Source organism: Festucalex cinctus, chromosome 3 (genome assembly GCF_051991245.1).
Source record: "Festucalex cinctus isolate MCC-2025b chromosome 3, RoL_Fcin_1.0, whole genome shotgun sequence".
Lineage (NCBI taxonomy): Eukaryota > Metazoa > Chordata > Actinopteri > Syngnathiformes > Syngnathidae > Festucalex > Festucalex cinctus.
In genome coordinates this window covers 14509028-14523378 of record NC_135413.1, presented here as the reverse complement: position 1 = coordinate 14523378, position 14351 = coordinate 14509028, and the positions used below count along the sequence as shown (strand labels likewise).

At 43.1% G+C, this 14351-nt stretch overlaps 1 protein-coding gene across 7 annotated transcripts in view; it reads left to right on the top strand.

The window, feature by feature from the left end:
- The window catches only part of rassf7a (Ras association domain family member 7a), a 42652-nt gene that overhangs the window by 20260 nt on the left and 8041 nt on the right, over window positions 1-14351 (top strand). For all 7 annotated transcript variants that reach the window (XM_077515981.1, XM_077515977.1, XM_077515980.1 and 4 more), the window contains 2 exons: window positions 8608-8806; window positions 10636-11552. In XM_077515981.1, coding sequence (XP_077372107.1) covers window positions 8704-8806; window positions 10636-11552 — 1020 coding nt within the window. In that variant the 5' untranslated portion in view covers window positions 8608-8703. The remainder of the gene's footprint in view (window positions 1-8607; window positions 8807-10635; window positions 11553-14351) is intronic.

Here is a 14351-nt window from a genome sequence, read left to right as displayed (position 1 = left end):
GCTTAGCGCTATCCCGCCAGGGGGATGCAATGGATTCATAGTAACGTGTTTGTAACTAGGGATGGGCATATTAATCTATTGATTACTTTGGTTGATTATGTGGAATTGCTAAGCGATGAATTGTATTATCATCTAATTGACGCATAATTGAGTATGTTGTGGTTGGAGTAGCAGAGGTGTTGTTAATTGTATCATTCTCAACTGGTTCGTAGTCTAAAGAACAACAATATGCCATCAGGATATGTTGAGGAAAGTAGCTCCAATATCGCAGACTTTTGCTATGTTGCAAGAACTCAGGGAATTATTATGCTTATTATAACACTGGCCTGGAAACGTGAGTTTGTTTTTTTATGGATATCAGTGCCATTCAAATGACAATTGTTATATAGTTATGGTAAATGGTACTTCAATTATATAGTGTTTTTCCATCAAAGCGCTTTACATTTGATTACACATTCACCTACTTATGACACAGCATCAGGAGCAACTGGGATTCAGTATCATGCTCAAGGATATTTTGAAAATGTTCATAATGGCGTGGGATCGAACCTACAACCTCAGTGTTGCGAGCTGACCACTTAACCACAGCATCCAAGTTAATCCCTGTTAGCTAATTTCATTGAGCTGACCTTATTGAAATCTATTTTGTTGAACAACTGGTAAATATACAGCCACGCTGTGCTGTGCTCAACAGAGAGACCAACTTTACTGCTTTTTCTGGTCTCTACCCACATGCTATGCTATACTTTTACTTTTTTGGAGACTGTTTTTACATTTTGGAAGCAGAGAAGCATCAATTTTGAGGTTTAGTTACTAACTTTGGCCACACTATTTCTTGGACAACGGCAAGGATCTGGGACTGCTTGACTTTCCGACCTCCTCCGCTCCTGAACCTCCAACCAAATAAGCGTAAGTATGGACTCGTGTGCCACTTGCACCCCACCCTTCTTCTCAAGTGGCTTTCACTGTGTGAAGGATGTGTCCGTCAAATAGAGCAGAAGTATTTGGTTACCGCAGATGAGGTGGACACACTGGATAGGGTAGGTTGTAGCCGACTTACAAGTCCGGTTAGCATTAGCACTAAGTGGTTTTCTAATCGTGGCGAGCCTCTTCAGACAGATCCCAACAGGATTGCCCACTTGCTGCACCTATAGTCACGACTCACTGCAAAATATAGTACAAGTTGTTGGTGATGCCATCTAGGTGACGGCTAAATATTATTTGGCTTAGCTATTTCCTACCTCGCCCACTTAATGACACTTACCGTTTGTTCCAACTGAAACCTTTATCACAACATGCTAAGCTTTAGGAGAATCTGCAGAGAGCTAAAAGAAGTCTGTAGATTCTGAAGCTTTCTTTTTAAATTCCATGTGGAAATTAGAGCTGCACCCCCAGTATAAATGTTAAATCCTTAACTTAATACTTATTTTTATACTCGTACATTTTGTATGCCTATTTTACTGTTGTTTCTACCTCTTCTTTCCCCCTCCCCTCCTGCTTGGTGAGGGGGGCTGGGTGGCGATGACTGAATCTGTTGCTTTTGCGGTTTGAGTTTTGCATTGCCACTGACCAACCAGGACAAGATCTGAACGTCTACAGGTAGTGGTCCTACCTGGAGACGTTGCTATAGAGAATTCTGCCGCGACTGACTGGGCCAGGCCCTGAGAAAGAACCACGTCCCCAAAGGCGTCTACCGGCAGCGTTTTAACTCACTAAATGGACTCTCATGCTATTTTAGCTAACATTGTAGCGCACCATGCTATGTGTTAAATGTTTCCTGTGTGTCATTGCAGCCTGAGCATCTTGGAAGTGGGAGCCCTCTCTATGGTCCCTTGTCAAGGTGTCTTGAATGGGTTTTGCAAGTTTTTCCCCCCACTTTGCCCAGTTGAGGATTTGGTTCAGGGGATGTCTCTCATCATTGTCAGCTGTGGGCTTTTGAAGCCCTTTGAGACGCTTTTGTGATTAAAAGCCATACAAATAAGCTTAACTTGCTTCATACATTGTGGTCATCTACGATCATGCTTTTTAAAATTAGAATACGACTTTGCTAGTTTGCTACATCACAGTACTTTAAAATGGTATTTTCCATTAATGTATATGTCCTTGATTTTACTGCAAAAAGTATTAGAATGAAGCACTAATCCACTCTGATTGAGATTTCACACTCGGTCAAGCCAATCATTATAGTGTGCAGGTTAAAGACTGCAGTGCTGGATACTGAGCCTCGATGCAGCTATGACGACTAAAGCTTATTAGTGCTGTTTTTGATTCCCTTATTTTAAGTCAATTTCTGTATTGTTAGAGAAGCTCAGGCAAACTGGGGACATTTTCAAAGCATTTGTAGGTCATAAGCACATTTTTAAAAGAAATATTTTCCCAATGAATACGCTGTGAGAAAAATGCATTATTTATCATGTCTCAAAAGTGAGCTGATAATTGGTATTTTAGGAAAGCCAAACCTCGATTCTAAGAAGGATTAGATCATCTTAAAATATACAACTTTTAGTGTGTGTGTGTGTACGATTGTTTGTATGCAAATTGCATAGCCTCATAAAACACAAACAAAAACCCTTGTGACCCAGTACTCTTTTCAAAACCACTTTTATAGTTGTACCCCCTGTGTTTTGGTGGCACATCCCTGCTCAACTATACTATCCAGCTCTTATTTCCCCACCATTTGTCACTGTCATACACTTTAGAAGTCATTTATTGAGAAAATGTGTAATGCGGACCTTCAGCTCCCTGATTTGGTTTTCTGAATCAATGCACTTCTGATCCAATCCTGTTATTGATTTGTGTTTGTGGAACAATTGTGCTATTGAACTTATCAAACCATCACAAATCTGGAATACAGCTGCATTATGACAGAATTATTGACTGTACCTGCCAGTGTTTTCATAAAATGTTTTCTGATTATCTCCTGTTCATCGATGAACACTGAGGGATAGATTCACTAAGAATGTGCTGCGTCAGCTAAGAGTGCTAAATAATGCTCCACAACTGCACCCGCAGTCTGCGCCCAGGTGCCCACCTATTCACTAAGGATATTGCTCTAATCAGATACCGGCGCAAACACACCCACAAATTCTGACAGCTGGGAGCAAATTTGCGCCTGATTCACCATACGTTGTAATGGATTTGCGCCAAGATCACAGTAGTATAGTAACAGTTACGAGGAAGATGACATTATCAGAAAATGAGGTTGGACCGAGGAGGTACAGAACCGTTTTCTTCGTTTAGCGCCATTAAGCTGTAGAGAGCAGAGGAAGACGACAATGTCATTCATTCATAAAGTATAAATTATTGGTGTGATCTACGGGGTTCCTCCTGCTTTAATACTGCCCTAAATGCTGAGAGAAAAACAGAGCTGGCTAATGAAAATGCATTTGGTTAAATTGTGAATGTGAAAATGCTGAAAAAGGCTTGGTCTTTAAGGTGTATAGAGGGAATTTTTCCCTTTGGGCTCTGAATAAATAATAATAATAAATAAAAATAAAAACTTCATTCATCCAGGTTGTCTCTTCCCATGGATACAGAGGCAAAAGATGTGCTTTAAAATTATACTCTGTAGCAGGCATTAATAACTAAGTAGCCTATTTGTTGATATGTATAAGAAAGAACATGTATGACTCATTCCCCCAATGAAATGTCTTAACCAAAATGGTCTTGTGGATGATAATTACTGCTGCTCTTGACGACGGGCATGTTGTGGACTTAAACTGTTTGTTTTTGGTCTCACGGGTATTGAACACAGCAACTGTGTTCTCCCAGCAGGCTGAAACTTTGGATGACAAAGAAGGAGGGGCAGAATAAAGAATGCAAATCGGGCGTCAGGGAACACAAAAGCAAGCACTTTATTAGTTTTATCAGTCATAACATGTGGACGCAGCAGAATGGCCGCAATAATTGGCACTGCACACGAACGACCCAGTGATACCAGAGGCCACAAAAGAGGCAACTGCCTGCTTAGAGTGAAACCACAACAACAATAGGGTGTCTGCAGTTCTGATGAGAGGGCTGCTCTGTGCCAGTGTCAAAAGGTCTTTGAGTGTTGTCTGTGCCAACCTCGAGCAGAGCGACACAGAGGTTCTCCCACCACTGTTCATTGTCATCAAGCAACAATGTCGAACCTACTACGTACTCTTTAACAAGCCTGGGCTAACATTGGTCTTCCGTGCTCTGCCCTTACTCGTAGGGATTTTGACCAAATGCAAGTGCAGGGTGTATGCGTGTGCTGATACAGCTGCTTTGTGTTGTATGAATGAGTACCCATCTGTGGTTAGGCTCAGATGCCGAGTGTGATGCACACACGGCATTGTTTCTTGGCCTCCTGTTGCTGCAGCGATAGCACTGCGTGCTGGAGCACCCTCATTAATGGCTTTTCTGCTTGCATGTGATTGCAAGCATAACCAAACCTGTGACCATTGCACCTCCATAGCTCTCGTCTCTAATACGTTTTAGCATGGTTGACTGTTTTTTTCATGACTACAAAAAACCAAGTTGTTTTATAAACTTTTGATAAAATACAGTACAAACACTCACCTGCCGAATTATTATTCACACTTGCACTGGGTCCACTTCAAGTAATGTATCAAACAAGATGATGTTCAATGTAATCTGACAATGTAGGAGAGGTATTAATTTAATATTTATAGTTGACTGCTGATTTTCACCGATCCAAACCACTGGTGATTCGGGCCAATCACAAAGCCAAATTGTGTTTGGAGAAGGGATATGTAGCTGTGACAAAAACAAGAAGCACAAGAAGCCGTGGGAAGCAAATAAACCTAACGCTGCAATTAATTCCGTTCTCAGCTAACTCCTGTTACCTTGTAGAAAAGCAAGATGAGCGTTGTGCACTTTTAGCTGATAAAGATGTTCATGTTTTTTGTTTTTCTTTACCCCTGACGAAAACGAAGAGGAGATTTTCATCTGTTGTCATGATTGATCAAAACAAAAGTTTGCTAGACATGCACAAGTTGCCGCATTGGCCAGTCAGCTTAAAGTATTGTACTGAATGTCCCGCCTTTCTTGAGCAGATCACATTGGAGGGATCCCAGATTGATATTGTGGAGAACTTCTTGAGTGATTCATATGATCAGTCTGGCTCTTGCCAGGTTAGTGAAAAGTGGCTTTCCCGCATTTCACAGCAAAGAAATTACATGAAATTAGACTAAATACTTGTATTGTCCCCCCCAACTTAAAGACAGGAGTGATTACTGTTTTAGAGCCCAGAAAAAAAAATCTTAGTTGCTTTTTGCAGTGTGATTTGAAAAACAGATCTGTGCATAGTATTTGAGGGAAATTGACCTTTTGTGTACATAGAACAAGTCTTAGATCTTTGAGTTTATCTTGTGGAAAATGGGAGCTAAAAAAATGTTAATTTCTACAGTGTACACTACAGCATATGTTCAAATTAATCAAGTGCCTTTGTGTGTGGATTCATTCGCCATTATAGAACTGAATTGGCTGAAGTTTCATTAAAAGAAGACAAAAAATGTGATTTATATAACCTCATAGCATTGTTCTGCACTCAGAGTGGCACGCAGATGGGCTGAAACATGCCCTGTGTATATGCAGGGATGTGAGTGGTGGCTTGGCCCCGTGTGACTTCAGTGGAATTCACCAAGGAGCCGGCAGACTGTTTTTGAAGAGAGACAGAAAAAAAGAGGCGCAGACGGGGTGATAAAAGACGCAAGGCAGTTTTGCTAGATGGCTGATGAGAGGGGAGAGAATGGCAGACACATGGCTCCAATCATAGCTGTTTTCTTAGCCGCTCTTCCTTTATCTATTTTTCACATGTATCTCCCCAACTGCCTGGTTCATTTGCTCATTGTCTGTGTTCCATTCTCACTTTTTCTTTCCTTGCCTTTCATCATACATTCAGCAGTGTCCTCAACTAGTTTTTATTGCAAAGATGGTTTAGATTGTTTAAGGTTGCTGATTAGCCTAGTGAGAACATTTTCTTCATTCCTTTCTCTGAGTAAACATGCGACGTGTGAGGAGGACTAGTTTCAAGTGAAACCGAGTGTTGGATTGTTTTGGTGGGTTGGGCCAGTATGTATAGTGGCGGAGGAGATTATTTTATTTTATTTTATTTTATTTTATTTTATTGTACACTATTTCACAGAGCACGGTACAGTAATGTCATGTGGATAAAATTATGAATTCCTGATGTTGATGAGGTTTTGTTGGAAGGGTGCGTGCATGTTTTACTCAAGATATCACACAGTGAGCTTTGCAGTCATTTTTTTTGTGACGCTTTTGCGGTATTATTTCCATATTCAGAATCATGGCCTGGTTTGGGACTATGGTAGTTTTTGTAAATTGTAACAAGCGAAACAAGCAGCAATGGCAACTGAAAACACTGCTATTTTCATACCAGTCCACTACTATGTGCTTTTGCTCCTGGTCTTATAATACAAGCATTTTTTTTATGCTATGTTATGGGTTGAATTATATTGTGTCACTGTTTGTCACAGAAAAGGTACCAGTAAAAATTTGCAGCCTGCAGAGGAGAATCACTATCAAGTACATTTTGAATGGCAACTGCCCTGGTTCCGCCATTCATGAATGAATGTGACATATTCTTGTATATGTACTTCCTCCATTTTTGAAAAGCTGAAGCTTTTCACTTCTCTGTTGTGTAAATGTGTGGCAAAAATGAATTGTGTTGCCTGTTGCAAATGGCCATTTTGCGTGAAAGGTCCCGGACTGGTCAATCTCGGGGTAACTGTCAAAGAGGAGATATGTTGGAGTTGATCCTACACTAGCTACTGTAAAAGAAAATCAGCAATGTGAACCTGCACACTACCAATGGCAGCAGACATTAGACTCCGGAACAGCATCAGGTTCTCAGTGTTGTTGCCAGCGAGAATGAGAACTTGAAACTCACAGGTCTGTTTGATTCTTGTTAGTGCAGTTTATCATATTTCACAAACAATGACTGATTGGATCTAAATAACAGGAGCGTGGCATACTTGTGTTCCCTTTTAACTTGTTCTGGTACATAGAAAACTGGTATAACTATAGGTCATAAAAAGGTTAAAATCTAAAACTTAATTTACCAGGGCAGGGTAGAGTTCATCCTCTGTTTGGACCTCACTTTTGACAAGTCATCTGTGGCTGTGGAAGTGCTTTGAACCAAGTTCAGGTGAGGCACTTTCCCGTGACGTGGCCTGCAAAGTGTCATTCCACTGTTGATAGCTCCAAGATTTGAAATGTTGCTTCCTGTTTATCAGATTAAAAAAAAAAAAAAAAAAAAAAATCCTCTCTGCCAAAGTAGATGATTGTCTGACTACTCACTCTGTGACTCAACCAGTCAGGTTTAATTATGTATTGCAACACTGCCTTCTGAAGAGAAATATTGACATCACAGCAGTGCCGGTTAGTTTTGTTAAACACTCCCATTTCATAGCCGTTTTTTTGTTTGTTTGTTTTGTTTTGTTTGGCCAGATTCTTTAGCCGACTTCATACTACGATTTATACCACACATGATCAGTAATATTTGCCAAAAGAGCCGGCAGATCCAGTCTTGTAGCAGTGATGTCAGACCTTGTGTGTGATGTCATGTTGGGCTCAAGCATATGATGTTGTTGCCATATCAGTGTGTTTGCCATCTAAACAAGTGGGGACGTAATGGCAGTACAGGGTGGTGAGGTCACGGGAGTGGGCTGGGCAGGGTAAGTGTTTTGTTAAAGAAAGGAATTCTTCCGGCCGGTTGATGAAGTCAGTGCATTCCTTGGAGACAGCTCCTTATTGGCAGCCAACAGAGCACGGCCAGGCACTGAAAGAAGTCCAAGATAAGGTGCGTGTGTGTGTTTGGGTTTGGGGATGGGGGGCCTAGAGTTTAAACACCTCCCACTGAGAATTAGAAAGTCAGACGGAAAGCGAACACCATCTGTCTGAGTGTGGTTTTACCCACCTAAACTACATGGTTTCTTTTATTGTGCCAACTTTTGTAGATAATCCTTCATTGCCCGAGGCTTGTCACTTTTTATGAGCGTTGCAGTATTTTATTACCTTGTTTTGAAGCTTGGCTGTAAACGTACAAACTGACAGAGGCAGGAGTCAACATAATGATATTAATTTCGAGTCTCAAACCTGCTGCCTGGAGATGGTGTGTTGATTACCCGTTCAAGTCACTTCTGGTCCTACTGAGTGGGATCAAATTAAGAGGACGCACACAAAAACGCGCAAGCGCCTTTTTCTGGATGTTTCGTTCACCTGCACAAATACCGTACACCAGATGCATACAAGCATGAGTTGCTCCACTTTTCCTGTCCGTTCCCTTTGGCAGTAAGCTATCATAACGGCTTTGAAGGAGGGTAGCAGAGCGTTTAATTGGGTTACAGATTGGCATATGTGCTCCTAGGTCCAAAAGATCGTGCCTTAGCTCTTAACAAACCACTCGGATTGCTGCTGGTTTGCTTTGTTTTTGGTGTGGTCATGGGTCTGTCTGTATAGTTTCCTCTTGACGTCAGTATCAATTAGTAATCGTATGAAGTAGAATGTGAATTGTATATGTCAACAACATGTGTGTAAAATAGACACAAAATGGCAACAACTGTCAACGCCTGTGTGACTTTTGTGATCCATCCCATACAGATTTGGGGCCATGCAATGCTGAGCTGAAGCAACCCGAACTGTAGAGATCCATTTGGAAGATCATCTTATCAATCATCCTGCTCCAGTCAGTCACAAATGGAGCTTAAAGTGTGGGTGGACGGAGTGGTGCGGGTGGTATGCGGACTATCAGAAGAGACATCCTGTCAGGATGTGGTCATCGCTCTGGCCCAGGCAATAGGTGAGTATCCACAGCTCTTGACATAATAGTGTCACTGATTTGACTCGTTTAAAATCAGTTTCACCAAGCTCTACCTTTAAATGAATAACCAAGCAGTACTGAACCACTTTTTGGCCCCTTCCGTTCCAGCTACAACAGCTGTGGTATGCTTTAGGATGGTACTTAAACACTGTTGATGGTCAACACATACTTGTTATCTACATATGATAAGGATAATGGAATAAGAGGAACACAACATACACAAAGTCCAACAACGCAGTTGCTATCCTTTATTTTCAGAGTTAATAATAATAATAATAATAATAATATGATTCAAAGCATACCAATAAAGTGTAAATATTTTTTATTACATTTTAAATACATTTTAAATTAAATTTTTAAATTCCAGTTTAAAAACTATGCTATTTTCCCCTACCTATGATTTTCATAGTATTTCTAAAATCATGTTTTCGAGAATGTTGTTCTTGCGCTGTTAGGCTTTATTGTTTATTTCGTTACTTTGTTTTTAATCTCTTTAACGCTGTAACTGCTTTCAATTGCAGGATGTGAAGCATATTGAGTTACATTATGTATGATATGCCCTATGAATCAGTGATTCTACTTTTTTTTTTTTTTTTTTTCCCCCACGACCCCAAGAAAATCGAAAGATTTTTGTTTGTTTTTAAGCTCATTGTGTCATACCCTACACCCCGCGATTTGGATTTTGTTTTTATGTCTTGGTTTTCTTTTTTCTTTTTAATAATAATAATAATAATAATAATAATATTCACCCTCTATGGTCAAACTGCCTCCATCATAAAACCTTTATTGTTTGAAAAAATAAATAAAGTAAAAATAATTGACCACTGTAAAATATAAAAACATCTTTGGAAATGACATGATTCAACAAAATTTCCATGATTGCTTGTTATCTCATGTTGGTCTACCACTCTAATTTGCCAAATTCATAATCATCCATCCACCCGCCATCCCACCCTCCCTCCATCCGTTATCTGAACCGCTTATCCTCATGATGAAACAATAATCACATACACAATCGATCAATTAATTCTACTTGATTGCAATCATTTCCAATCAGAAGTGAAGTTTGTAGATGGCATGCCATCCTACTTTTAGACCCTTTGAATGCTTATTATTATTATTATTATTATTATTATAATTATTATTATTATTTTACTCTTGACTCCTTTCTAATTTCTGTGATATCCCTCTAATAATGAAGTGATGATCCCACTTTCACTGCCCACAATGGAAACTGTACTGTAGTGAAACCAACAGAACTACTGTGCAGTGCTTTATGGAAACATGGCTGGATTTAAAACAAAAAAATAATGCGGGCAAAAGAAAGAGCATAATGTTTAATCCTAAAGTTGCAGCTTTGCACAAAGTCAAGAGCTCGACTGGATTGTCATGAAGTCCTTTTGGATTTGAGCCTGCCCATATATCCTCTGTCTTTATTCAAGCCATACGCTGCAGAAGCATTAAACAACATAAGACCAGATTTAGCACTCTCTTCCTTCCATGAATGAGCTGCTTGCTGAGCCATAAGGGAGAGTTTGTCCTAATTTCAAGGTCCTTGTGGAAACTTCCGTTTATTTGAGCATCTTTACATGTTGGGAAAGTCGTGCATTTTTTTTGTATTCTCAGAGGCTATTATTTAGAGGTATCATAATGTTTTTGATGTACGGTAATGTGTTCACTTAATATTCCGCACACAGTGAAGTGAGTCGAAGTCCACTGACTTTGAACAAACAGAAGTGCTTAATGTGAATTTGCTGCAAACATTTCTTGTTTCTTATGAGTGAAAATAATGTTTTCTTTGTTTCCAGGTCAAACAGGCCGCTATGTTCTAATCCAACGTCTGCGGGATACAGAGCGACAGTTGCTGGCCACAGAAAGGCCTCTTGAGTCTCTGGCCAAGTTAGGCCAACACGGCAATGAGGTTCAGTTCTTCCTGCGTCGCACTGGCCCGAGCAGCAGTGACGGACCTGGCTCAAAACAAGATAAACTTAGCCCTTTACCCCTGCCCAAGTATACCGAGCCAGACCTGTTAAAACGCAGCCAACCCAAGAAGGCTCTCACATTCAACCTGGGCCCATCAACTTCTCCCAGAGCCAAGCAGTTTCAGAGGTCTCCTCGGGACTCCCCGGACCAGAGAGCCTCGCCTTCCTCTTCTCCCATTCCTGCATCCCCGCATGCTCCATCTCCCTCGCCACCAATAGGTCCTTCCAAGGAGGAGGTCTTTAGGGCGGTTCTTCAGCAACAAGAGAGACTAAGGACCATTGAAGCACAACTGGAAAGCCTAGAAAGGGAGTCAGATACTTGGGAGCGCCGCTACCCATCTCCGTCTCCTTCCCCCGTCTCGGATGCTCACTACCAAGAGGAGTTGGACACACTGGAGCAAACGATGCGGATGAACCAGGCCGAGCTCGCACACGAGCAGTACTGGCAGGAGGAGTTTCAAGCTGAGACGGAGCGGGAGCGCGGAATGAGGAGGAAGCTCGGGGACCTCCATGCGAAACTGGATGACTGCGGAAGGCGGCTCCACGAGTTCTCGGTGCGCTCGGCTCAGCTTGAGCAAGAGATTCAACGAGAAAGTCAAATGGAAGCCAAAAACAGAGGGCCAGAGGAGTCCCTTGATGCCGTGAAAGCAGAGCTGCAGAGCCAGGAGAAGCATGGAATCGAGTTAGAAGAGCACCTCTCTGAGACTGATAAGGTTCTGGGGAAGACAGAGTCTCTGCTGCAGGTAAGGAGAGAGGCTATAGTTCTGGAAAAGGGGCTGTAAAAGCCATTGCACTGGTCTGCACCAAAAAATAAACAAGAACAAGAATAACATAAATATCTTCTAGATATTTTTTTCGCACTGAAGACAGTGGCACCATTCCTTATCCCCATTATACTTCAGTTTTTCTGTTACATGCTATATGCTTTTTTGGGCTACTAGGTAGCGCACTGGCCCAACTGTGCAGCTTAAAAGGACACTACGCCCTACTAACTTTTAAGCTAGGTTCTAATTTAAGTAACTGAAAAAAGATTTCAGCTCACTTTCCTGAAAGGATATTTGTAGTTTTAATTGGAGGTTGTGGTGGGGTGAAAACTTTTCTTCGCAGCCAGTGGCTTTGAAACATGTGAATGTTTGTCATGAGGCAGGGCAAACCTGACCAAACAGACAATGCGAAGAACCAATCATGATGCTAAAAAAGCGACTTTTGGACATTCGTACATATTTTGACCTAGTATAGTTGCCGTAGTTGGCGAGTAGCTATGGCCTAACTTCTATGCATGATTAGATCATGTAATCACGTTTTTACCAATGAAATGGCCATTTAGCGCTTATCCCAGTCGTAATACAACCGTATGCCATAAACTACATAAACACGAAATAATGTGAAAATGTCGCGGAGTAATCAATGTATTCAAGTTAGGCGGCCTTAACGAAATTTTGGACCAATTTTTTTTTTTTTTTTTTTTTTTTTTTTTTTTTTTTTTTTTTTTTTTTTTTTTTTTTTGAAGAGCTCAGAATTGTTCATTCGGTAGTCTTACCGATTCAACGTCTTGTCATCATTGCTCTTTTCCTTTTTTTTTTTTTTTTTTTTTTTTTTTTGTGTGTGTGTGTATGTGTGCGTGCGTTTGCGTGCGTGCGTTTGCGTGCGTGCGTGCGTTTGCGTGTGTGCGTTTGCGTGCGTTTGCGTGCGTGCGTGTGCGTGCGTGCAAATACGTATAAATTTATACTCATTCATTCACCTAAAACCTTATAAATATCCCATTACCCTTCGCCTTAACCAGGTACTTCAGAATCTTGCCAGAGTCGTGAGATTTAAATGGTCAGGAGACCAGAGAAAAGGTCAGAAAAAAAAAGAAATAAAGAGAAAAGAAAGGTAAATCAAAGTGACATCCAGCACCGACCAAACACTTCCTGCCTTCCCCATGATTACAAAATCAAAGTCTTACGCCAACCCCGGAAGCCTCTAAATTCCAGCAAATTTAGCGAGATCTCAAGAGCCCAGAGGAAAAACTAAAGAGAGGAAGGAGGGAAGGATCGATAAGGCAGAGTGAGATCAATAGAAGCCAGTACATCCAATCCATCAAAGTGAAGTCCAGCACCAACAAGACCCCTCCTGCGTGGTTACAAAACCGGAGTCTTATGCCAACCCCAGAAACCTCATACTTCTAATAAATTAAGATCTCAAGTGACCAGAGGAAAAACTAAAGAGAGGAAGGAGGGAAGGATAGATAAAGAAAAGTGAGAACCACAGACACCAGCACCAACTGATTCAAGGGGCTGTGGGAGGGAGAGGGTACTTCTGTTGAGTTTCAGTAGATGCTGGTGCGACGGATCTGGCATGCATAAGGACCACCACCAAAGAGAGAAGCCGTCAACCGCGGTCCAGCAAAGCGAGCACCCCCCCCCGGAATCCCCAGGCCGCGGCAGCACCAAGGCCACCCCCAAGCCACCCGAGCGGACACCGGTCAGCGAGCCGACCCAGACACCCGGAACACCCCCGCCCCAGCCCCGGCCCACACCCCCGAGCCCAAGGCCGCAGAACGAGGCCCAGCGGGCCCCCACAGCGCCCCACCGGTCCCCAGCCCCCACCCCCCCACGACCCCCCCGCACCCCACCCAAACCCGCCATCCACCACGACCCAGGCCCCACCACCCCCGACCCCCAAACCCCCGAACACACCCCGACCCCCAGCACCCAACCCCCCACCCACCCATACCTCCACCCCCCCCCCAAACAAGCCGCCCCCCCCCCCGACGGCCGCCACCCCCCCCCCGCGAACCCGGCCCCCCGCGAGAACCCCCCACCCCCCCCCCCGGAAACCGGCACCGGGCAGCAGCGCAGAGAGGGAAGATGTGCCCACCCCACCTCCAGCCGCGCGAGATTTGCACCGCGGCGGGAGGGGGGAAGCAGAGGAGGAAGCACCAGGGGAGAAGGCGGGACACCAGAACACCGAGCCCGGTGGGGAGAGGCCCCGGTCGTCACGCCAGAGTACAAGTGACACCTAACCCTGTTACTGAGTCCGCCAGCTCGCCGACTGGCGAGCTCTACCCTTACACCGTGAATGTGGCCCCACCCAGTGTATATACAAGTGTGTGCGTGTGGTGCATTAAAATTGGGAGCAGGTGAGTCGGAGCAGAGGGAAAAAATTTCCCCTACTCCGACACACCCGTATCCCCCCCCAAAAAATGAATATGTATATGTGTGGTGCATTAAAAAAGGGAATGGAGGGACAAAGTGGTGGGGCAGGGACACAAATGGGGGGGACCACAGCGCTGCCAGGCACTGCAGTCCATCCCCTCTGATGGCTCCCCGCCCCAACTCACCCCTCCCCTTGGACGTGAGGTGCATTAAAATTGGAGGGGAGTTGAAGGGTGAAGACGGTGTTTCCACCCTTCCCCACCCCACCAAGAAATGTGTTGTGTGCCCTATGTGTATATTTACAAAGTGTATAGTGCAAGCTAGTGAAGTGAGTAAGAGGAGCGACCAGCGGGGCCTCACCCAACCCGGCGGGTGTAGGTGGCACGCCCGCCCCCCAGCACC